The 25,077-nt window shown below is 39.0% G+C and overlaps 1 protein-coding gene across 3 annotated transcripts in view; it reads left to right on the top strand.

The window, feature by feature from the left end:
- The window catches only part of rptor (regulatory associated protein of MTOR, complex 1), a 171,455-nt gene that overhangs the window by 47,560 nt on the left and 98,818 nt on the right, over positions 1–25,077 (top strand). For all 3 annotated transcript variants that reach the window (XM_053328466.1, XM_053328473.1, XM_053328482.1), the window contains exons 5-7: positions 10,431–10,589; positions 12,387–12,533; positions 21,830–22,005. In XM_053328466.1, the coding sequence (XP_053184441.1) occupies positions 10,431–10,589; positions 12,387–12,533; positions 21,830–22,005 (482 nt within the window). The remainder of the gene's footprint in view (positions 1–10,430; positions 10,590–12,386; positions 12,534–21,829; positions 22,006–25,077) is intronic.

The raw sequence follows: 25,077 nt of genomic DNA on the forward strand, positions 1-25,077 counted from the left end.
TAAAAAAGAATCTCTGTAAAAACATTGATTAAAAAGTTCTCATTCATGCCTCCTGGAAATAAACTTTTGCTTCTCTGTTTTTCCTGAGGAAGTTGACATTACCAGCTCTTTGGCTGGGCTTCATAGCTTCCAGGTCTATAAAAGATAGAGATGTGATACGATGTTGCTCCTCATTGAAATGTCTTGCAACAGGACTGGTTACATCATTCCTATGTTCAGTGATTTGCTGTTTTAAGGGAAAGAGATTCAGAATACCCAAATAAAATAAAAAATGATAAAAGATTCATAAAATATGATCAACAAATAATATAATAAAATGAAGTCACTATAAGGTGAGTAAAACCAGAAACGTGAGGTGGGTTATTAAAAATAAAACAAAGATAAGAAAAAAAAAAAAGTTAATCATAACAACACTCACATCACTGATGAAGTGATGTGAAGCAAGCCCTCATTAATCTGAAGCTGTGTAATATTTGATGCTTTTGTTTGAAAAATTACAAATAATTGTAAAATTGGGGGATTATGTATAAAAAGAGCATTACACTGTTCACCCCAAATAATTCCAACACCTTTTAAAGCTGATCATCAGCTATTTAAACCTCATAGTCTGATGAGATTAGAAAAAACCCAATAGAAAACGTGTCAAATACAGGAACATAAGTGCCTGTGTGCAATCTAAAGTAACCTGACTGAATTCTAAATATGTGCTCTCACACACACACACACACACACACACACACACACACACACACACACAACACAAAGACCTCCGAGAGCTGCTTAGAGCTCCGCTTTTAATTGGACTGGTGCTTCAGAAGTCTCTCTGCCCCTACTCTTAGCACACACGTGTACACTGCACACACATACACACACACACACACACACACACACACACACACACACACACACACACACACACAAACACATATAACATGGATATTCAGAGAGGTTTGATCTCATACAGCCTATTAAAGCTCCCTGAGTCTGACAGTGAAATGGTCCCACATGTATAGTGTGTGAGAACATGAGCATCATCTTTTGTGTCTGTCTGTGTGTGTGTGTGTGTGTGTGTGTGTGTGTGTGTGTGTGTGTGTGTGTAATGCTTTACCAATTTTTGTGTTTCTGTTATGACTCTGAAATGAAAGCTGGATATCATAAGATTTGAATAAGTAAATGAATTCAAGGCTGGCAAATAATTTATTGGTTTAAACTCCAGTTTTTGGGAAGGGCAAGTTGCATGACATGACAAATATCCCTGTCTAGATATGTCTTACTGGGAATGTTACAAGTTCAAGTTCTCATGTAACTACTATGGGAAATTTCCAAAGCATCTACAACTTGAAGTCATGTTGGGGAATAAAGAATAAAAGAAATAAATAAGGGTATGACTGGATACGTAAATGAAATGTGAGGAGAGGAATAGGGTGAATCAGTGTGAATGGAAAGCCTTCTAAGTAGTTGAGGTTTTCAGGAAGTGAGGTGTGTTATGGTAGCAGGGAGGAAGCCTCATTGATTTCCCAGCTTTTCTCAATGAAGCAGATCATGTTCCATACAAAACGTAAAGGCCTGAAAGCCGAAAGGATGTGATTCAGCACTGCTAGATTTCAAATAGTTATTGCACTTACATTTGAAGCATGTTAAGTTTGAAATCCTGCATTAAAATCTATACTAACAGTCACTGTGTGCGTTTTGGACCTTCTGCCGGTTACATAACTCATGTCACTTAGTCAGCTGCAGCAGCAGTGTTCTGACTCCTGCTGCTCTCTTTCAGCATCAGACTCATCTTTAAACACAAGAACAGACCTAAGGAGAAATGATGAGTGTTGCCGCACCATCAGTTATCTGCTGTTTGGAACACAAAATGCTTCTTTAAGTTGTTGGTAACATAAGATCATACAAATAAGTGGTAAGAAACTAATGTGTTAGTTGATTTCTAACATGTTGACTGAGAGCTACATAAGCACCAGCTGCCCGCCACACAGCCCACTACTTTATTATATAAATGATTGATTCTTATACATTAGTTTTTAATAAAGAACATGCCTGTGTGTATCAGTCCTTACATGCTTCTTCAGTGTTTGACTAATATTAGCAAAATGACTGATGATAAAACACATTAAGAAGTGCATTAATCACACGGGTAGGACACATCCTCATTAGACTACTTCAGATTATACTGCTAATAGTTACTTGACCACTGTGTAGGACTTATTAAAGCACTTTTCTTACATGACACACAGATGTTTAGTGGTTTAATGAATGGATGAATTAACTTTATTAACATTGCACCTTTGAACAGCAGAGTCATCAGGCCTGTGTCATGTGAGGAGAATGTCTCTCATCCTCACACTCAGGATGATAGTGATGATGAAGATGACTACAATTTGAGTAGATTCACATGATTTGAGTCACGTGATTCTCATGTGTTGTTATTTTTGGTATATGTTTGTTTTATAAATAAATGCATTTTAAACCAATTGACCAAACTAACATAAATAGATAAGACATGAGCTTAAAAACATGTTCCTCCTTAGATGAACTGATTATTTTCAATGATTAAGTGCATTTAGGTTTCTAGTAAAACAACATCATTATGGCGTGACGCTGTCAATAAATATAAAAAACCCCCAATAAATAAGGTCGGATGTTTCTCAATTACTAAAGTCCTGATAAGACAGGAAAAGGCGTGGTGTTAAATATTAATAACTATTTACAGACTGTGGCTGGTTACTCCATCTACTTGTGTAAAGCCCTGTGTTTAACTTTAGTTAATTATTTTCCTTCTTCGAATGTCTCCACAAAAGTGCAGTCGTCCGCACTCCCTAAGCTTCAATTTGGGGACTGAGAAATGGCTGCGTGGGTAACGTGATCTGGACAGGAGGCGTGTGTGCTGGCAGGACGGGAAGGTGACGTGTCATCTCTCCCTCTGCTCCATCCGACCTGCTGTGAACTGACTCAGCCCGGACACACTGGCCCCAGCAGGGCTGCTGTCACTGGGGAAATGACTAGTGCCACACAGGCCTGCACGCTGCTCTGTATTACACTGCCTGTACTTTCTCACATACAGCTGAATAATACACTTTCTTGATTCCTGATATTATCTTTTTTTTTTTTGCCTGATCCAGTTCCAGGTCAGATCCCATCGCTGGCTGATCTTTACCCCCGTAGTACTCTCATGAGATATTCTAAGGGGACATAATCCCTCTCCAAGTTCACAAAGAAGTTGTAGACCCAATGTTCCACAACCAGGACAGAAACTTCATCGCTCTTCCTGAATCTAAAACTAAAAGTTACAAAACACTGTACATTATCGGGGCACCACAATTTTCGCCGAAGCGATTTTAAACCAACCAAGCCTGGAATTCACTCACATACTGAGTGATCCTACACTGATCTCCTGGAGTATGCGATAATAACAGGGTAGCTAAGGTGTGATCTGAACCCGATGACTCTATTTCCTTTCACCTACAGTGACTCACACAATATCATTATTGACGTCATGACTTTTTAAAACTTTGTATAATGTGCATCAGTGGCCTTTTCAAAGTTCCTTTCATGGTGAGGAAGATGAGGGAGACTGGTTGTGGAGTGTGTGTTCAGTGCTCTCACAGGGTTAAGTGTCGTTGTGTAACCAGGTTATGAATGACACCTTCACTCTGTTATTGATAATTGTCATGGTGAAGTGACGACTTGTCCTTTTGGAGAAGTAAAGTCTCGACCCTGTTGAAAGTAAACTCCGCTGTGATTTGTGCGTCAGCCCACCAGCAGCATTATGTGACATTGATATATAACCCATGTATGAAACTAAACAAATGTGTCCCATTTGTCTGCTGATTGTAGTAACCATTTCCTCCATCATGTTGCAGAGCAGGGAGTATTTCCTCCTTCACGTTGATTCTAAGACATTCATGGTTATTTATGACAGATGAAGTCCACTTACAGACTTGAATAATGCTCATTTCTGCCTACATGACCACTACAGAAGATAAATAAATCCTTCATCTACAGTGAAGCTCAGTGATTTACTATCAGCCACCAGAGTAAACTTGTTGTAGTTCTCCTGTGGGGGTAAAAAGTAGTGCTGATACCGAAGGATCAGCGACTAAAACTGTCCAATGATTGAGTAGCCTGTCACTTCATGTAACGCCGTGTTTAAGACTGTCAGCTGGACCAGTGATGGAAACATTTTCTTCTTGGGTGTGGACCAAGAGAACCCAGCTTTAGCTTCACTGTTTGGAGCTTTGGGCATGGTCCATTATCCAATCCCAAATCCTTCTTGAATCCCTTATCAAATCTAATTAGATTTAGTGTTCAACATTTGCTACTAACTAACATTTTAAATAACCAAAACTCACAGATTCAATTCAGATCTGTAATCCCACATAACTGTTTGGACTTGGAGCCTAATTAATGTTCACAAGCTTTAGCTCCAACATGAAAAGCAGAAGCAGATATGAAAGTTTGATTTAATATGTATCTTACTCACGCACTTTTACACCTTGTTTTTCACAAGCTGCATACATAATAGTTGAGACACAACGCACACCTGTTCAATCCATCAGTTTACATTATTGATATGATGTGTATCAAAGTGACATGGTGCCATCACACACACACCATAGTGACTTTTAGGGACATGATATTGACTTATATTCATTTTCTGAAGGCTTACACTCAACTTAACCAATGACCCAAAAATCAGCCTTTTCTCAATTGAGGACACTTGCTTTTCAGATTCAGACAACTTTATTGATCCCAAGGAAGGCCTGTCCACAATTACATCAACACACATGTCAAAAACACAGACCAAACAAACAGACAGAGGCCAACAGAGATATTTAGCAAGAAAATAATACATAAATAGATATTTGTTACATCTGTTATCAAGCAAAAGGGACAGTCATTACAAAGTTACAAGTTTAGTAACCTGACAGCAGAAGGAATGAAAGATTTGGAGTGTCTATTAGTTCTCCCCGAAGGTACTTGATCCCCAATTGCACAAGTCATCAGCAATTAACTGGTTCTTCACTGATTTGAATTTGTCCCCAGAAGGTAGCCTATGACAGAATACACACACACACACACACACATATACACACACACACCCCTACAGTCCACTTTTAGCTCTGTTTCTGTTCACTAACAAATGAACGTGGGCTTAGTATAATCACTGGCTCTCAGAGAACACATTAACCATTCAGCCAATAACAAAAAACAGACAGAATCCTGCTAGAATCCTGTCCTAATACAAATGAAAGAGAAAAGATCACATTTGAATAAACCATTCATTCATTTTTTTAAGGTAGATATTTTGCAAACTGGAAAGTGGATTTAAAATGGAATATACTTTATTTTAACTATACTGCCTTGAGTCACTTTGAAATGCTTCCTCTATCTTTTTCTATTCCTTGTTTTTCTTTTTAAGCTCCATCTGAGGTCAGCGTTTAGTGATCACATGTTGATTGGCGACTGAGAGGACAGAGGTTAACTTTGCTCATTTCCCCTGTCTGACAAGTGGCCGCTGCTATCACTGTCATGTTCTTTAACCCTTCTTTTTTTCACAGGGGTAGATGAAAGGCAGGTATTCCATTAGGTTACTTACAGGTGACAGAAGTGGTCAATGTTATAAATGAGAAATTAAATGCAGTAGCTCTGATCTTAAAACTAAATTTTCTATCATGACTTGAAATATCGTTGTCCACCATCACTACAAACATGCTGTCACAGCTACAGAGGCTTCTAACTGAACTTTCAGCTTAACAGTGTGCATTTTAATTACATCCTCAACGCTCACGCTACTTTTGAAAAGGTCGCTTGTTCTTTGGAGGTGACACGATGATAAATGGCAGAGAGCACACCTTTTTAAAGGAAAAGAAAAAAAAAGAGGTTGTTTCCTGTGGTTTTGATAGACGTAAAGGAGTGTGTGTTACAGACAGCTGCAGCTTCCATTCACCTCTGGAGAGAGCTGTCACCTCTGGAGGCAGGAGCTCCCCCTACAGGTCGAGGTGGTTAATGTTAGGAAAGGAGTTCACTTTTTTTTTACTATTTATCTTCACCCAGAAAAATCTAATCTGACTTCATCTCTCCATTCCTCTCAAATGTAACAATTCCAAGCAGGTGTAAACACTCAGTTCATTCAGCACTCTTTTTTCCTCCATACCTCTTATACAAGCTCTGATTTCAGACGCTACACCTCCATCACTAACACCATTATGCTATTCAGATACCACTTGATATCATCAGGATGAGTGCTGCGGCTGCTGCCATTCAGACACTCTTATCTGATTATAGCCAAATTGAATAAACCTGCCAAGCTCTGCTATCTCGCTACAATTCAAACTCCTCCAGGTACAGGAAGCTGAAAGGCGGCATCTTTGATCAAAGTCTCTGTAGGATATGTGTGATGTGATGAACAAGTGATAATTTGACTTCTTGAATCAGGATTATGATAAATAATTAGGATTACAGCATTTATCATTGATAGCACGACTGTAACTGTATAAATGACTGTATAGTTAGAAGACTCATATATAAATAAAGCTTACATGGTCATTAAAAAAACCCATCACAGTTTGACGTCTGACAGCACATATAAAATATCATGTGAATATTAATAACTTATAGCTCACGTTCACAGTTTTTAAAAATTTGACGAAAAATGTAAATATATATTTTTTATGTATATTTTTATCGATGCTCATCAGCAACTTTTATTAAGTTATTCAGTCCTGCTTTAATATTTTGGTATGCGTGTCTTTTTAAATTTTAGTTAGTTTTGAATGGTTTGAAGTTTAGTAAGAAGTTGAGGTCAGAACGTGGCTCCTTGTGTGATTCAGAGAGGTTTGACAGGAGGCAGGCTGCTTGGGTAAAAGGCATGTTAGTTACAGTATAACAGAAGGCACATGGTGAGTGTGATAATGAGACAGCCGGTCTAACGGGGAGCTTTTCTGTTGCATAACTCCTTGACACCTCTGTGTCCGTTCCGTCCGTGCTCTCTCACACACACACACACACACACACACACACACACACACACACACATTATTTAATGGACGGAGGGGGAATGCAAACATCTCACATGTCCTCTGTTTCCCACTGTTACTCCCAATTGTTGTGGAGCAGCTTTTCCACTCCTCAGGTACAGACACAACTTGACTCTCTGTATACTGCTGAAGTTTGATCTGAAGAATAAGTTAAGCAGCAAACTCAGTGTTGTGTGTTGTTGAGTTTTTGTGTTTATGTGTAGAATAGTCTTCCTACTATCAACAGCTTGTTTAAATTTCACACACAAATGCGTAAAAGCTTAAAAAAAAGTGATATTTGTACTATTTATGTTTCTTACAATTAAAAGCAAGAGTCCCATAAACACTATTAGTCTATATTGATTAAATGCTGGCAGGTTTTCAGCCAGAAATCATTATTACTGTCAAATGTAAAAGGACCTTTTTAAAAGGTTTGACATCTTGCAAAGTGCAACATTTATCTGAGTCAATAGAATGTTGTATCATTGCAAACAAACTGTCTTCATCTGCCCCGCCAGCTCATTAGTCACTTTTTAAATGATTCTCATCTTTATTTTTCTTCAGCAGCTCAGCAGATTTCTCTCCACACTTGGAATGTTTGATATTTTAAAAATGCAAAGTTGTTTTTTTTTCTCTTGAAAAGGAACAGCTTTTTTCCTCAGGCCATAAGACTTCTTAATACTTCTTAATGACCACACACATGCACACACACACACTCTCTTTCTCTCTCTCTCTCTTTCACACACACACACAAACAAATGCAATCTAACCACCTGTGCAGTATTTGAGTAAATATTACGCATGCTTCTTTCTTGCCTTTATACTTTGTTTAGATGTTTATATTAGGGCTGACTGATACTGGACTTTTTGGGCCGATACTGATATTGATATATTGGCCAAATATCAAACATAATATATACATAAATCACTCTCGTCTTTTTTTTTTGTTTTTGCAATGATCCCTCAAATTACACACATTATATTTTACAGTTTAACATGAATCCTCATCACATAAAATAACATCAGTGCACTGAAACAGTAAACTTCACTGGAAATATGATGATTATAAATTGCTTTAAATAAGAAAATGTAGAACAAAAAATATAGATTAAACTTGAATTAGGAAAAAGGATCAAATACTCATAAAATGATGGCTATATAACTTTAAGAAAAAACATCTATCAGCTGATATATCTGTGATGGGCCAATATCAGCTGATTGTTATATTTAAGATGTCTTTTACACTTTATACACCTTATTTCAACACTTATTTTTACACTTTTGTTTTTAAATTGAAATGACTTCTACACCATGTATTACTATATTTATTTGTCTGTTTTAATATTTATGTGCCTTTTATATATTTATTTGCTGTGTCTGTAATGGAGCCTCCCAGCTAAATCATTACACATTAATGTGTGTCTAGTTATTTGGTTTCTTCTGCCTCAATATCTGCCCAAACTTGAAAAAAAGCCTAGATCACAACAGAGGACGCAGAGGACGCAGTGGAAGACTTCAAATCTTCTTTTCTGCATTTATTTAAGATTTCAGTTGTTAGATTTCAGATTGATTTAATTCAATTAAAAAGAAAATCAATTCAGAAGAAAGAAACAATAAAAAAGCTTGCTATATAACACTAGTATGTTGAATTACATTTCTCTTTGCAAATGAAAATATTGATTTAATAAATGATAACCACAATTTCAATGAATAATCAAGTAAATTACATGAATAATTAACACAAATAGTTTGCAGCCATACTTTTCAAACTCAATCTGCAAGTTACACCAGTCATGTGCTTCACTATCATAATAGATTATACTTAACTGTCTAACTATCACACTATCCATATTCAAAATTGATAGCAGACAGCTGCACTGCTCATTGATTATTAACGATCACAGTCTCAGCACACTTAAAACTCAGAATCAGCTGTGCAGGATAAACATACAAGATAACGTTTACACACTCATAGACCTTTTCTGTCAGATGATCATGGACTCATGTCTGTTCCTTCATTCTCTGATCTGATCATTCAAACGCTGCTTTTTTAAAATATATATTTTGAATATTGATGATAAAATGTTTGAGGTTCGGAATTTCGGAATATGTAGAGTCAATATGATAACTTGTCAATGAACTAGGTTACATTTATTCACAATAGTTTTAGATTTGATTTAATCTGCCAACTCCAAAATATGCCATAGTGTTCAACTACATAGAGATCTCCACTCTTACCAGCTTTATCTAAAATCAAGGTGAACTGCTTCTGTTCAGTGTTTTTTGGCCTCTTTTACCATATTTCCAGATTAAATGTACAAAGACCATACACTATTAATGGAAGAAACACTAAACCCACATTTCAACACTTTTTTAACTTAATGTGAAGTTGAAACTGTGTGAGTCCAACATGTAGAATTGGACTTTTATTGGAAGTTAATTCATTTATTTTGGTCATAGATTTTGTGTTCTTGTTTGTTGTGCAGATTTATTGAGTTATAAATGAGTTTCCTCTCTGCTGTTGTTTGATGTTTCCTTCAGAAAAACATCAGGCAGTTTCCTTTTCCACCGTTAACGTCACACAGCAGCTTTCATGAGCGCAGCTTTGAAATATATGAAAAAATCTGACATGTCAAATTCTCTTCTATTTATATTGTCGATACATTATAGTTCAAGTATAAACCTTGACTCCACGGCCGTGACGTACATGTAAGACACAGTCAGCTTCCTTACCCTCAAACAAGTTGTCTCCTTTACTAGGCGTCTACCACAGAAATGACTAATTAACATCATGTTTATGGAAGTCACTGTTTGATCACTCTGACTCGCTGCCCTCAGCTGCTCTCATATGACGACTCATGACGCAAACATACACACACATAAAGAAGTGATCAGAGAAAACCTCTAATGGCCATCCAACCCTGTTCCTCATACATGTTCTTCTTCCTTCTTTCCTCTGGGCTTTGTTTGTTGTATGTTACGCACCAACCAACGTCTACCGATGCATCATTTAACATGAAGTATGGAGATCTAATGCTTGCTATGCTCTACTTTTATTATCTCTGAGGGTTAAGTGATGGATGTGTAGATGTTTGCTGGATTCAACTCCGGAGTCAAGATTTTCCTCAAGGGGACATAGATACAATTTATTCAAGATTGTACATTTTCATTGTGTGTATTTCTTGTTCTTTCACAAAGCAAAGATTCACACCCACTCACACTGACTGACTGACTGACTGACTGACTGACTGAATGAAGCACAGTCTTGGATGTTGGTGGATCTGTTGCTTTATTTGAACACACTGTCAAAAATATTATCATCCTACATTAAGTCATGCTTGGCAAATAAACCCAAGTTCTTACTTCCAGATACTGATCTCTTCTTTCCACCCCCTTTCTGTTTTTCAGGCTCGTTACAAACAGAGCCTGGACCCCACGGTGGACGAGGTGAAGAAGCTGTGCACGTCCCTGAGACGCAACGCCAAAGAGGAGCGAGTCCTCTTCCACTACAACGGCCACGGAGTGCCGCGACCCACCGTTAATGGAGAGATCTGGGTTTTTAATAAGGTACAACACAAAAAAGGAAGTGTTTGCATTCACATAGAGTAGCAATAGAAACCACAGAAGTCTTGTTATGTGGTTAAGATGTCAAAGGTCATGTTTATATGTATGAAAAGTGCAGTTGTAATGTGATGATGGTAATAATCAGAGTAAAGCAAAGCCCATATACAACATGCTTTTATTAGATGAATACTGTTTTATACATTGTCACAAGCTCAAGGTGAATATGTGATTACTTCACTTGAAAAAGGTAAATATCAGCTGTTACATATACAAAGCTGAAATTTGAAACATTATAGTCTCCATTCCTAAAAAGATAACAATACATAATAGTTAAAGAAGGTCACCTGTAGTGATGAACCCACTGAGATGTCATCACCCAAGTCTGCTATTTCCCCTCACCTCTACACACAGTTATAGTGTGTGTCTACTACTACTCACTGCTCCCATCAGCATCATTTACAGCAACAGTGCACAGCTCTGATAAAGCCACTGCACTGTACCTGTGGAGCATTTAGCCGTTGGTGGAGACCAAAACAGAGCTATACATAGACACAAACTAAATGCTAGATGCTGGATGTATAAATAAGCAACTGTTTGTTTGCATCTTTGAGGTAACTTTATAAACTAATGTTGTGTTAACAGTTGTCTCAAATTTCCCGAAGCAGTAAAAAAAGAAAAGAAAAAGCAATTAATGCATATTTAAAGACTGCAGCTTTTGAATACTGTTATTCTTATTGGATATGGCTGCACTGAATAAAATTGAAGTGTATTCCTTCATTAAAAATGCAGCAGAAAGTTTATATTAGCAGATTTGTTTGCATTTCCACTGCATCTCTGGAACCATGACGATCAGGCAAATTAAACCAATAATAGCTGAATAAATGTCCAAGTGGTTTCATATATCATTTTCAAGGACTGATGGTGGAATGAAAACTTCAAAAAGATTAAGCTGCTTCTCTCCAAAGTAGTAACTGAACTTGTATTGGATAAACACTCCTGCAGTCAACAACAGTTCCTGTGGTCAAAAACATGTATGATGTAAAATGTAAAGGATCCTCACAACCTAGCTGACGTTCAGAGTGGAGCTCCACCACAGTACAGACATAAAATCTTGAGTTGTTCATGGCCTCGTCCTGTTAAGTAAGCACCCACTCACAATGATGCAGCGTTGCTGTCCAGGCTTAGCTGTTGCCTCCACATCCCCACAGTACACCCTCGGGCCTTGTGTCTTCTTTTCTTACTCTGTCCTCCATCCTTCTATCCTTCTATCCTTCCCCTCCAACAATATATTTCTCATACTTATTCCTATTTTCATATATATATCTATATATATATATATATATAAAAAAATAAAAGAAGTAAGAAATGAAGCTGCTGCGTCACCGGCTGCTGAAACAGGAGATCAGTGGGGATTTGGTGTCGAGGAAAGGAAATGACGGGGGGAATGAAGGGTTGTGCACAACCAAATTTTCCAATTTTCCATGAAGTATAACAGCTTTATAGCATAGTTTTTCGTTTTTCTTTTTTTTTTTTTTTTTTAGATTTATTATCACCAGCTTCTCTCTGTGTTCCCTACATTCTCATTTTTCTATATCTCTCATGTTCCCTCGTTATAATTCTCTTTCCCACTGCCCTCCCCTCCTTCTCTCCTCTGCTCACACTCTTCATCAAACAGATGACTAGTTAATAATTAACCAAAGAAATCCATAAAAGTGAGTTATCAGCAATAACATGATGCACCATCTCTCTCTCATCCCTCACTCTGACAGCCTCTCTCTCGCTCTCTTTTTCTTTTTTCAGAACTACACCCAGTACATCCCGCTGTCCATCTACGACCTGCAGACGTGGATGGGGAGCCCGTCCATTTTCGTCTACGACTGCTCCAACGCGGGAATCATCGTCAAGTCCTTCAAACAGTTCGCCCTGCAGAGAGAGCAGGAGCTGGAGGTGGGCACCTGTGGAGACACACACACACACACACACACACACACACACACACACACACACACACACACACACACACTAAAATCAGATACTGTTAATCAGCTTTTTCCCAGCTGAGGACATGGCTTTTTGTCCCCAATTGGACATGCCATCCTGAGTATGAAAGTTATCCCAAAAGTAGCCTTTAACACACCACACCCCAATTGGACAACCCGTTCTCCAATTAACTGGTCTCAAGTCTAAAATGTATCCCCAAAAGTAGCCTGTGACAGACCTCACACACACACACACACACACACACACACACACACACACACACACACACACACACACACATCAGATAATGGTGACTTTTGGGGACATTAAATAGACTTATATTCCACTGACCCAAAAATCAGGATTTTCCCAATTAAAGACATGACTCTTGTCCCCAGCTGGACAGGCCTTCCCCCAATTAAGTGGGCTTAAATTGAAAATTTGTCCCCAAAAGCAGCCTATAACAGACCACACACACACAAACACACACACACTCATACTTGTACTTATGGTTTATGGCACGTCACAACACAACAGCCATGAATTACTGCTATGGTTGTAATTGGGGGGGGGGGAAACACACACGCACATACACACACACACACACACACACACTTCAGAGATTAGGTGAGTCATACAAACACACACAGTAGGTGTGTGCGTATGCCGACAGGGTGAAATGATCTGTCGGTATTTATGAGTTATTAGCAACACACCGAGTGACACACACCGAAAATACACACTCACACACTCAGTCACTCAGTCATTCACACACTCACCGAATCCATAAAGGGGACTGCAAAACCTGACCAAAACTCAATCATCAAGTCCAGACTTGATGATTGAGTTTTGGTCAGGTTTTTTGGGAGTACATCACACACACACACACACACACACACACACACACACACTCTCATAGAGACACCACTACTACCAGCCTCAGTCCTTTCACCACTTCATCTTTTTATTACGTTTTCTCTCTCTTTCTCTCTGCGGGCTATGGCATGTTATGTGAATTCCTAATGAGTTGGCGCTGTCATTCATCTCAATTATTCATGAAGAATTTTCAGCCAGACTGTAGATTAGCCGGGAAACGAGGGAAAGAGAGAGAGAGAGAGAGAGGGGAAGGTACAGAATGAACCATACGAAGCACAGAAGCGGGAGGTGGAGCGAGAGTAAAGAAGAGCCGCTGTGAACACTGTGTTACCGTTAAAGTAAAGGTGAAGGTAGCAGCCAAAGTGCTGAGTTGCTGCAGTGTTTGACAGAACTTGTCACAAGCACCTCTCCGTCCTCAGCCTCCATCCTGCTCTCTGCAGAGGTCACAGCAGGGCAAAAAAGCACAACTCTTATTACTCTGCCAAAAACTAAAAGAAGATTAGCTACAAGGTTAGCTTCATATCTGGATAATTAAAACAATAACTTTCTCTTACTTTGTGAACTCAAACCCATCATGGAGCTGATCTGTAATTCACTCACATTTTAATAGTTTCCCACCAGTTCTACACACACCAACTTGCACCACATATAGGAAAAGTAATAGCACACTTTAGACCTGCATGTATACACTGTGTATTGATGGTGCTTAAAGACAATGACAGGAATCGTAGCAGCAAACTTAACAGTTGCACCACCTACAGGCAACAAGTGTTTAAGGTATACTGTTTTTTAATCAGCCAGAGTCCTGCACAGGTACCCTTACCCTCCCATACCCACTGTGCTTAAAACCACACCCAACCCAAAATTCCCGACCCAACCCACTTTAAATAAAATTGTGGGTCACCTGTTGCCTACCTGCGGATACTTGAACCCTGTGTAGGACTCTGATATTAGCTATTTTCTTGATGCATGTTTTTTTTTTTTTTTTTTACATATTTTACATAGATATTACATTTAAATATCTTTGTATCACTCTACATCTTCACTGGATGTTAAATAAGTAGAGCCGCAGTGCTGTGTAGTGTAAAACCTGTACAACAGAGCTGAAGTGTTAACTGCCTATAGAGATATAGTCACCTGTCCACAGCCAAGTGTTATAATAAAGTGAATATACAGTAGCTGTACAGTACATTAAAACTGCACTATTATCTCAATACACACTCATCCAAGTTTGAAGTTTAAATATCCTACAGCAGAGACAAGACTGCTCATTTTCTATTAGAATGCCTTCTTGTCCTCATTTACTCTGCATAGTACACACACAGTGACACCAGAGCAGCAGGAACTCGAACAGAAAATATACTCTATAAATCTAATGTAACACACATGTTATATGGAGGCCAATTTTTTGATATGTTTCATATTGTCAACAAATCTCATGTGTAGAACCAAACCTACAATAAATTGATCTGCTTATGGCTACATAATGGGCAGTTGTTAATAACTTGGCTATAATTACTCATCTTTAAGTATAGGTTAGGTTTAGAATTGGTAAAACAAATCACATCTCAAAATACAGCTAGGTTTCTTAAAATACATAGAAAGATAGAAAATATATTAATCCCTGGAGAGAGAAATGAAATGATCATAGCAGCAATGTATGTAAAAAAAACAACAGAGAGATAGTGAAATACAATAAAAATGGCAACACCTCGTCTAAAATTCACAATCTACAAAATGTACTTTTACTCCCTATTTTATATGAATGAATGCATACTGAAAGTGAACCGACCCTCCCAACCCTCCTCCGCCTCTTCAATCTCCAACCACGCCAAGCTTCCACAAAGCAGCAGCAGTACGTTAGACTCAAACGGATCAGCGTGTTGTAGCAGCCAGAGAGGCTGGTGGGAGCAGAAACTCCACTCCACTCTTGTAGTTACTTTGTACGAGGGTTACAGAGTAATGGGCCACTTGGGGTTCTCCCAAGGCTGCAGCCAAGATAAAAGTTGTAGCTACCGCTGTCTGTCGAGCGTAATTCTAGTCAAACCTTCAGCTTTGAAGCCTGGAAGGAGAAGCTTGTTGAAGGCCGCTCGTGGTCATCGAGGACGGCCATTGTGTGGCTGATGCAAGGGTGGTAAACAGCTGGTGAGTCATTTTTAAAGGAGGGATAGCAGGACATGCAGGATACTCTGAACATATTAGCTGCACCATCGCACAAAACGTATGTATTTAAAAATAGGGGAGCTCTGTAGTATTTTTGGAAGGGAATTAAACCGAGGAAGCCCCCCCCCCCCCCTAAGTTAAATGCAGGAGAAGTTGCATAAGGTTCATAAGCAATTTGACTTTTCCACCTGAGCGCATGCCCTTCTCAACCATTCACACGCTAAGAAGAGTATAATAGTGGGGGGGGGCTCTGATGAATTTTAGAGACCTTCTTTTTTTAATCATGCAGGAGATGATCCAAGCAAGGAGTCCCCCACCTCGCCCACACGGGTGGTCCCACACACACACACACACACACATACTGAGGTCACTTGGGACTGTATCATATTATTTAGGGTACACTGTGATGCAAATGAAGACAAGAGCATGAAGGAGACAGCTGAAGAAAAGATGCGAAAGGAGGGAGTAGATGTTTTATCACTCCTCCTCCTCCTCCACCGCAACTTATCAATGCATCCGCCTTCTGCATTCCAGTCAGTCTGTGTGTGTGTGTGTGTGTAGGTGTCTTCTCTGAGTGCTCTATTATAAGGCCACCTGCTTCCTTTTAAATATCTCATCACTTCCTGCATGCACTCAGCAAACATGCTCACTGCATTAGCTTGCGGGGCGGAAAGAGGTGTGTGTGTTTGTGACCGACTTTCAAAGAGAATCACTGCAGCACTCACAGCGAGCGGACGCCGGACTGTGAGAGCCTGTGTGTGTGTGTGTGTGTGTGTTTAGTGCGCTGCGTTTCCGGGACTCTCCGCCGGCTCCTTCTATCATTTTAATGAATAATTAACGCTTGGCTGTAAAATGTATTGCTCAACCAGAGTAGTGTTTTGGTAGTTGTGACAGCGCTCTTCTTCTGCAGTGATCATGTGTTGTTGTGTTACATCTGAAATCAAAACCCCCCACACCCCCTCTTCTTCCTCCTCCTCTTCCTCCTCCTTGTAGGATTAGTCTCATAAATTAGTGTCACTTTTATTAAAAAGAAGGAAGGGAAAAAAAGTGAGGGGAATTCTCAGCAATTAAATTGTAGCTTGATACCCCGCGGCGGGGCGGGTGAGAGAAAAAGAAAGCTGTCATGGTGATTTTCATGGTAATTTGTGAGATTACAATATGCTAATGTGATAATTACAGTGGATGCTCGGCATTAATCAGCTTAATGTTGTCGTATTTACCATGCGGATTACTGCGGCACGCCGTCGCACCGTTTTCTCCCAAATTTCATTCAGGAGACAATGTTCCTCTTAGGATGACACGACGAGAGGCTTCGGAAAACGCACGCCTCTTTGTTTGTGATGTCTGCCTCCGAGATCCGCTCGGCATTTTCCTCATTAGAGACAAGAAGAAGAAGAAGAAGAGGAAGAAGAGGAATTACATTACACCAAGATTGGCACCAATCCACCTGCAACAAGCAACACCCACTCACGCCTGCAAGCATTTCAAAGAGAAACACATACACACACACACACACACACACACACACACACACACACACATTAATTAAGACCATTCTTCTGTATTTTTAATATGATGATTTATTCATGTGTGTGCAGGGCTCCTTGTAGAGCGAGTACTGTAAATACATAATGTCTCACACTGTGATCCGGGCTTCTGCTGCAGCCGCCTTTTCACAGCTAGTCGACTTATTATAGAGTCAACTAATGAGTTATTGTACTAGCACAGAGTATTGGGGGGGGGGGGGGGGGGTGCAGTATATACAGGAGCAAGAAGGCATTACGTAAATCTACAGTGCCCCATCATTTTTTTTTTTTACACTTTGATTCGTTTAACTGAAGACCGGAGTGAGAAGTTGAGTCAGGTTCTGGCAGTTTAATGAATAAAATAGTGTTTGTGTTGCTTGTGACAGATGAATTTTTCAAGCCTACACTAGAAGGAGGTGCCTCCCTCCCCCCCGTTTTGTTACCTATTGTTGCAGCCTCTGGATCATTTGTCCAGCGCGTCCCCTCAGTACTTGCCTCAGGTAACATCAGGTTTACCCAGACTTGCATCAGATGCTGAGCCATAGCACACAGCAAGCTGGGAGGACCAATTAATCAATCATTCAATCAATCAATCAATCAAACTTTATTTATATAGCACCTTAATTGATTGACAATCTGCTGCTGATAATAAGACAGAACAAGTGTAGACCAAGAACAACAAATAAAAGGAATAACTAAATAAATAAATACAATAAAAATGATGAAACAAAGAAGAATTTGAGACCAATACATAAGAGAGAAAATAAGTAATATAATAACATTTTTTAGGATTTATAATAAAGATCTAAAATAAAAAAATAAAAAAATAGGAAATGTGAAAAAGTTTATTAAAAGTTAGAGTGAAAAACTAAAATTATATATATATATATATATATAAAATAAAAGTTAGACTAAAAACAAGATTAAAAAGAGATGAATAAAATCGATAAGATAAAGAAAAAGAAGCGTTCCCATGAAGGAGCCCTGGTGTGACTATGTGGCCGTTTAGACATGTTCTCATGCTATGTGTCTGTACATGTTAACCTGGATCATTGCGTGTGTTACTCTGGATTGATTGCCGGGGCTTTTAGTGTATCTTTCACACTGGGCCAGATAGTCTGAAGATTTTTTCACACCCGTCTCCTCCGGCTCGACTTCGCTGCCTTTAGCCCCAAAAGTGTTTGTAAAACACAGAAAGAGTTTTCACACTCAAAGCAACGTTTGCTGCTGAAGAATCCAGCTGTTCAGATGTCTGCAGCTCATGGGAAAGATCTAAGAGTAACGGTCAAGTTTATCTACAGTGAGCTCCAGGTGTCCGATCTGTATGTAATATCACTACAGGGAGCTGGTGGGGGGGGGGGGGGGGGCTTTCTTTGGACTTCATATATATATATTAATATTTATAATTTGTAAGTAGGGTCCGACCGATACTGGATTTTTGGTCACGATACCAATATTGGGGAATAAAAAAGTGATACTGATATATCCATCATAGGCTCAGGATCAATATATCAGTTGACTGATATATTGATCGAGTTCTAGTTGTAAGCAGCATTGGGTATTAAAAACTAGCTGGTTGCACAATTTTGGTATTTTTTCCTTACTAAAATAATATGAGAGAAATGAAAGCAGATGTTGTGTATTGAGTTTTAGTTCTTGTGATTGAATCGGAGATCTCTTTAGCTCTTGCTAATGAAATGTCAGCAGTACTTCAATAATTTGTGATTCCTTCTTAATTCCCTCAGCCGTGATCAGACTAAGTTTCTTTTTTCTTTTCTTTGTCTTCTTTAATTACAGCATGAGAAACAACTGTAATTTAAAATGTGTATTAATTTGAATCTTTTTGTCCTCCAGCACTTTATTGTAGAGGTTTTTTTGAGACGGCAAGAGACAACAAACAAAAAGAGGAGAAATGGTCTTGACTGTAATCTGATATGTCATCAGACACCCTCCACCTCCGCACGGACGAGCACCATGATGCAGCGCTTCTCGTTTTCCAGAAAAGAGGCCATAATAATAATAATGTAATAATCTCCCCTCCCCTAATTTCTCACAAAAATTAGGCAGGGCCTGCGAAATGAAAGAAACAAGCCATAGCAGTCAGTGATGATAAAGGGAAGTCTTTTGGGATTCTTGCCTCCATTAAAGACCCCACAGCTCATTAAAGTCTACTCAGCAAAAGACAGAAACCATATTTAACTCCCAACAAACAAATCAACAGTACAACAGCACAATGAGCACATAAATAGTCAAGTGCTCCAAATATAATTAAAGTTTTACATCATACACGAGCAGCCCTCCATTATTCACGTTTGTAAGTATTGACTGGGCTGTCCGGGAGTGGAGGGAGTAACATGCTAATACTGTTTTTTAACAATAGAGAAGAGGATTGTTTACCACCCAAAGGCCGCTTGCTAGAAAGAGATCATTTCATCACCGGGATCAATAAACTTTATTATCGTTATGTTTTGTGTAGAAGAACGAGGTGCCAAAACCTGCAAAAAAACACTGATTTGTATCTCATCTAATTAAATGTTCTTCCTTTTTCTTTTTGTTTAGTGAACAGAACAAAAAATAGACTTTTAGTGCTAATTTCACAGTGTTAAGAATGAAAGAAAAAGTTTGAACTTAGTTTGTGTCAGTTTTTAGTGTCTTTGATAGGTCTGTCACAATAATTACATTATTGGTTTACCGTACAGTAATGTAATTATTCATATCATCATGTCTATATATCCATTTATCATATGATACATGGACATGACCCTTTTGAACTCAATATTACCACACTTCACATTAGCCTGTCTTGAGTGGAGGATGCAGAATAATTAAAGTGTAGTGCCCACTCTCCAATCCCACCCCCCTTGCATTATCATGCTATCATATTATCATTATATCAGTGTTATAAAATGATCTTCAAATGACAATAATATTGTTTATAATAATATATTATTTGAGACAATATATCGTCCAACAAAAATAGTAGTTATCGTGCCAGCTCTAGTTGTATCAGAGTCTCACTGTTAAAGTTTTAGAGACAACATAGGGTAAAAAAATTTCAAACCCAACTAAGCCCTGAATCCACTCACATACTGATCATATAATACAATAATATAGTTTATCGCGATTATTTCTGAGACAATATATCTTCCAACAAAAGTAGTAATCTTGACAGGCCTAGTTGTTTCTCATGCAATTAAATGTTCCTCCTGTGTTTTTTTGTTAATGCTGATAAAACAGAACAAAAAGGACTGTTGGTGCTCATCCCATGGTGTCCATAATGAATGCAAAAAGTTTGTTTCAGTTTTTAGTGTCTTTGTCCAAATAAACATTTTAATTGGGTGTACGGGAACTCTGGAGGAAAAACAGTGATTTTTTTTTTTGCTCTTGGTGGAATCTGTGGCTGTTGAATGGAAAGTTAACTGGTGATAACAATAAATAATAAATCCGCCTCAGTTGAAAAGTTTTCTGACGAGTGACGACGTGATGCCAAATGCGACGAAGCAAACAGCTTGCAGTAATAATGGCAACAGTTAGAGCAGGCTTGTGTAGGTGGTGAGAGGGTGCTCAACCTTCACCTGTTGCCATCGATGGATTTTGTACACACTCACATACGGAGATCAGATAAGCTTTTTCTTCAAGAGTTCTTCTCTTTTCTATGTTGTCTTTGTTCTCTTTTAACTTCTGTCTTCATTACATATCTCCCTCCATCAGTTCTGAGCCGCTCTTCAGTCTGTCTCAGACCTTTCATTTCACATCGTATCTAGTCTTCAGTTTGACTTGATCCTGTCTTTTGTCCTCTTTCTGTTTCTGTTCTATCTCTAAACTGTCTCTTTGTCATACCACCACAATATCAGATTTTTACTTTTGTTGCAAAGTTCAGCTCTTAGACACTATAGAATGAAGTCCAGCCATCAAAGTGAAGTACTTTCACCTTTTCAACACATTTTCCAGTAATCTGTGAGGTTGTCACAAATGGATACTCTCCATATCTGAGTCCTCTGACTAGAGCTGTAACTGAAGATTATTTTCATCATTCATTTATCAGACCACTATTTTCTCAATGAATGGATTAGTGGTTTGGTCTATAAAATGTGGTAAAAAGTCAAGAGGTCTGTCCCTCTGTCATTAATTTCCCCAGACAGACAGTTAGGTTGTGGACCAGATATTAAACCATAATTCTGTGTCTGGAACTGAAGCTGACTATTAAATGAATCACCAACTATATATGATAATCCATTAATCACTTTGAATCGTTTTTTTAAAAGAAGGAAATGTCCAAAATGTTCCATTTAATATCCAATGCCAGCTTCTCAAATGTGAATATTCCATGTTTTTCATAAGGCTTTTATGACAGTAGACTGAATATCTTTTCATTAGACACAAAGCAAGACATTTGAAGATGTCAGAGTATACTTTTGGAAACAGTGGTTTTACTCTTTTTATGGACCAAACAATCAATCATTTACTCAACAATTTAATCAGTGATGAAAATCAGCATTGTCTCCTATCTATAACCCAGATTTGTTCTGAAATCACTCTCTGAGGCTATTGCAGCTTTAAAAGATCTCCTCATTTGATATTTTCAAGCCCATTCTTCTTGTTACTGGGCACATGACACATTGGAGTAACATGTTTCCAGACATGGATCATTCCAGCCAAACAAACTAAGAGAAACACTGTGCTGTTGTGTCCATCCAGGTGGCAGCCATCAACCCGAGCCACCCGCTGGCCCAGATGCCCCTCCCTCCCTCCATGAAGAACTGCATCCAACTGGCTGCCTGCGAGGCCAGCGAGCTGCTACCCATGAACCCCGACCTCCCTGCTGACCTGTTCACCTCCTGCCTCACAACACCCATCAAGATCGCCCTCCGGTGGTAATGCTCCTTCCACACTCTTCTTCTTTAACTCCTCTCGTCCTCACACAGCTTCTGAAAACACTGAGGAATTCATGAATATATGATGCAGATGGTACATTCACGATATGCCTTCAATTTATTACTTTAATAATACTTTACCTGACTGTTTTACATTAAAATGTTTAAACTGTATTCTCCATTAATGAGCCCAACCTGGCTTTAAAACGAGAGGAAGAAAAACTTCAAGAAGATGATAAAAGAAACTACATACACAATATACCAACATATGACAATAATTGATGACATTATTTTAAGATTATAGGTGAATCCTCTCAGGTTTTTCTTTATTTCTTAGTGATAATCATGTGAAAGAGCAGAGATGTCTCCTTGCAGTAGACAGCTGCAGTGTGTCATTCGTCTGTCAGGTTAGCGGCAGGTTGGATCACTGTTTGGACACTGTGATGACACCATGATGTGTGCTGTACAGAGCGCCAGCTTTTCCTCTGAGCTTCAGCCCTGCTCAGTATTCAGCTCTGATAATAAATATTCAGCTGTGATGAAAAATGTAAACCCGCCTCATCCACAGAGCTGTGAGGGTGATGATCCCCGCAGAGGAGGGAGTGTGGTCCATTAACAGCACAGTTCCTCCTGTAATTCAAATAGTGAAATACTTATTTTAATGAACGATTGTTTTTCTTATAGTCGTGTTGTGTATGTGTATGAATTCCAGTTGTTAGGCTCACATTAATCATGCGTAATTACAGAAACATGCGATGACTAATGAAAAAGTGCTGCCAACAATCTGTGCCTGCGTGCTGAAAGTCGTACTTCTCTCTGCCCGACAGCTGTATGTGTGTAATATGACCAGTTTTTCCTGGTGGCCCCTGATTGGTTGATATCACACGATGAAAATAACTTCAACTAGGGGTGGAAAATTAGTTGTATTCCAGTTGGAATAATGTCACACTCCAATTTGAAGCATTCTAGTTCAAAACTAGTTCTAGCTTAACACTGTAGCAACATGTCCACAGATAGAAGTTGGACAGTGGTGTGTGTACCACTGATTAATGAGACACAAATAAGACAAAGCTGCTAATAAACAGGATCTTACTGCAACGTTCACACTGTTGATGTATGGGGCAGACCGCTTGGACTTTAAAGTCCGGGCTGGTGAGATTCCTCCAACCTTCTGAGTTGGAAATTTGAATGTCTGACGGGGAACTTTGAAATTCTGATATCCAAGTCCAAATGGAGCGCAGCATTTTACACCCCAGAAATGTTACCAGAGGCCATTTTTCTGCCTATTTGCTGCTTCCTCATTGTACAACATTTACTCCTGAAGGCAGGCAAAAGCAGTTGCTAAGTGGCCACCAAACGATAATTCCAAAAAATGTTTAGAAAGTGCTGGCATAGCTGTTACCCACCAGCAGCTGCCTCTCTGCTACATTGTACTGCACATGCTCAATGCCAAAATACACAGAAGTACCTAGAGCTATCACCCCAGCTAATTGAAAAGTCACAGCACGTCACAGAAAATAGTTGAAAAGATATTCAGGCGAAATGAGTTCATTTGGGAGGCTGGGCTGATACAGTGGCCTGATGTAGATGTGCCATGATGCATCATTCAGAGGGATGTACTTCAGAGCTTCAAGATAACCACAGGAGCACACTGGTTTCATCATCCAGTCAGCTGTGTGTGGGGCGCGCTGAGCGTGTGGGGCTTGCACACCCAGCCAAAGGTGATTGCATCACCTCCGACCCACTGTCAACACACATACACACACACACACACACACACACGGAACATATGTCATCCATTTTTAACCTACACATGTAGATCCTCATCCTATGTGTAGAGTGTGTTGTTCCTGACACAAGTGAGAAGTGTTCAGAGAGATAAATTAGGTCACAGTGAGTGATGATGAGGTATCGATTATCTACTCTGTTAAAGTACAGCAAACTTTATTATCCCACTAGGGGAAATTCATGTGGTGATCACTCAAGGCACTGTTACACTACATGTCACATTCACCCAGTCACACACACACATGGCAGGTCTACCACGCAGGGTGCCAACCTGCTCATCAGGAAGAGACTAACATTCACACACACATTCATTCACTGTTGGTGTAGCCAGTGTGAGTAATTTGGGTTTCGGTATCTTGCCCAAGGACACATGGACATACGGACTGGAGGAGCCAGGAATCTAACCTCCAGAGTTTCTGATCAGTGGACGAGTCGCTCTACCTGCTGAGCTACAGCCACTCCTAACATTTCACTTTATTATCCAGACAAGGCTGCAATATACATACACTAGCAGACACACACACAAAATAAATAGGAATTAAATGTACAAATGTCCGGAGAAATCCAAAGTCCAAACTCAGTCCATATTTACAATAGGAGTATGCAACATAGATAATCCAAGTTCAAGTGTACACCATCCATACACACCAACCTAATAATGTAAGTGCACATCTATCTATTATTTAATAATCTGATTGCTGTGCAGTGTTGTTCTAATGCTCTTGCTGCAGGATTCTGCTACTTACTGCCAAATATTGACTGAACTCTGTCACCAGCATCCAGAATCCAAAATCAGCTAACTTTGATAGTTTTCAGTCACATCAAACTTTATTCATATAGCTTCTTTCGTGTGTGTAATGTAGTTCAAAGTGCTTCACAGTTGACTGACAAGTTAAAAATAAGACAGAACAAGTGTAAGTGACAGAGAACAATAAAGAAAAGGAATAAAAATGATGAAGGAACAATACTTTACAAAGAAAAACAAAAAAATGAGGCCAATGCATAAAAATGTAAAGGGGAAAAAAAGTTTTAGACTTGCATTTCATGTAGTCAAAGTTGTAGTATGGCTGCTTGTGTTAAAACAACATTTAATGACATGCACTGGGACGTCTGGCACAATATGGTACATGAAAATAGAGTTTTGTAGAAAAACAGTTTAAGAGTTTGCCATTAGTAACAAAACTCAGTTATCTTATTGACACATTTGAAGCAATATTTAGTCCTAGTAATTGATAGTTCCTCAAAAAAGAAGGTGTGTTTTGAAATGTCAGGTAGACACTCTGA

This window comes from Scomber japonicus, chromosome 2 (genome assembly GCF_027409825.1).
Source record: "Scomber japonicus isolate fScoJap1 chromosome 2, fScoJap1.pri, whole genome shotgun sequence".
Taxonomy (NCBI): Eukaryota; Metazoa; Chordata; class Actinopteri; order Scombriformes; family Scombridae; genus Scomber; species Scomber japonicus.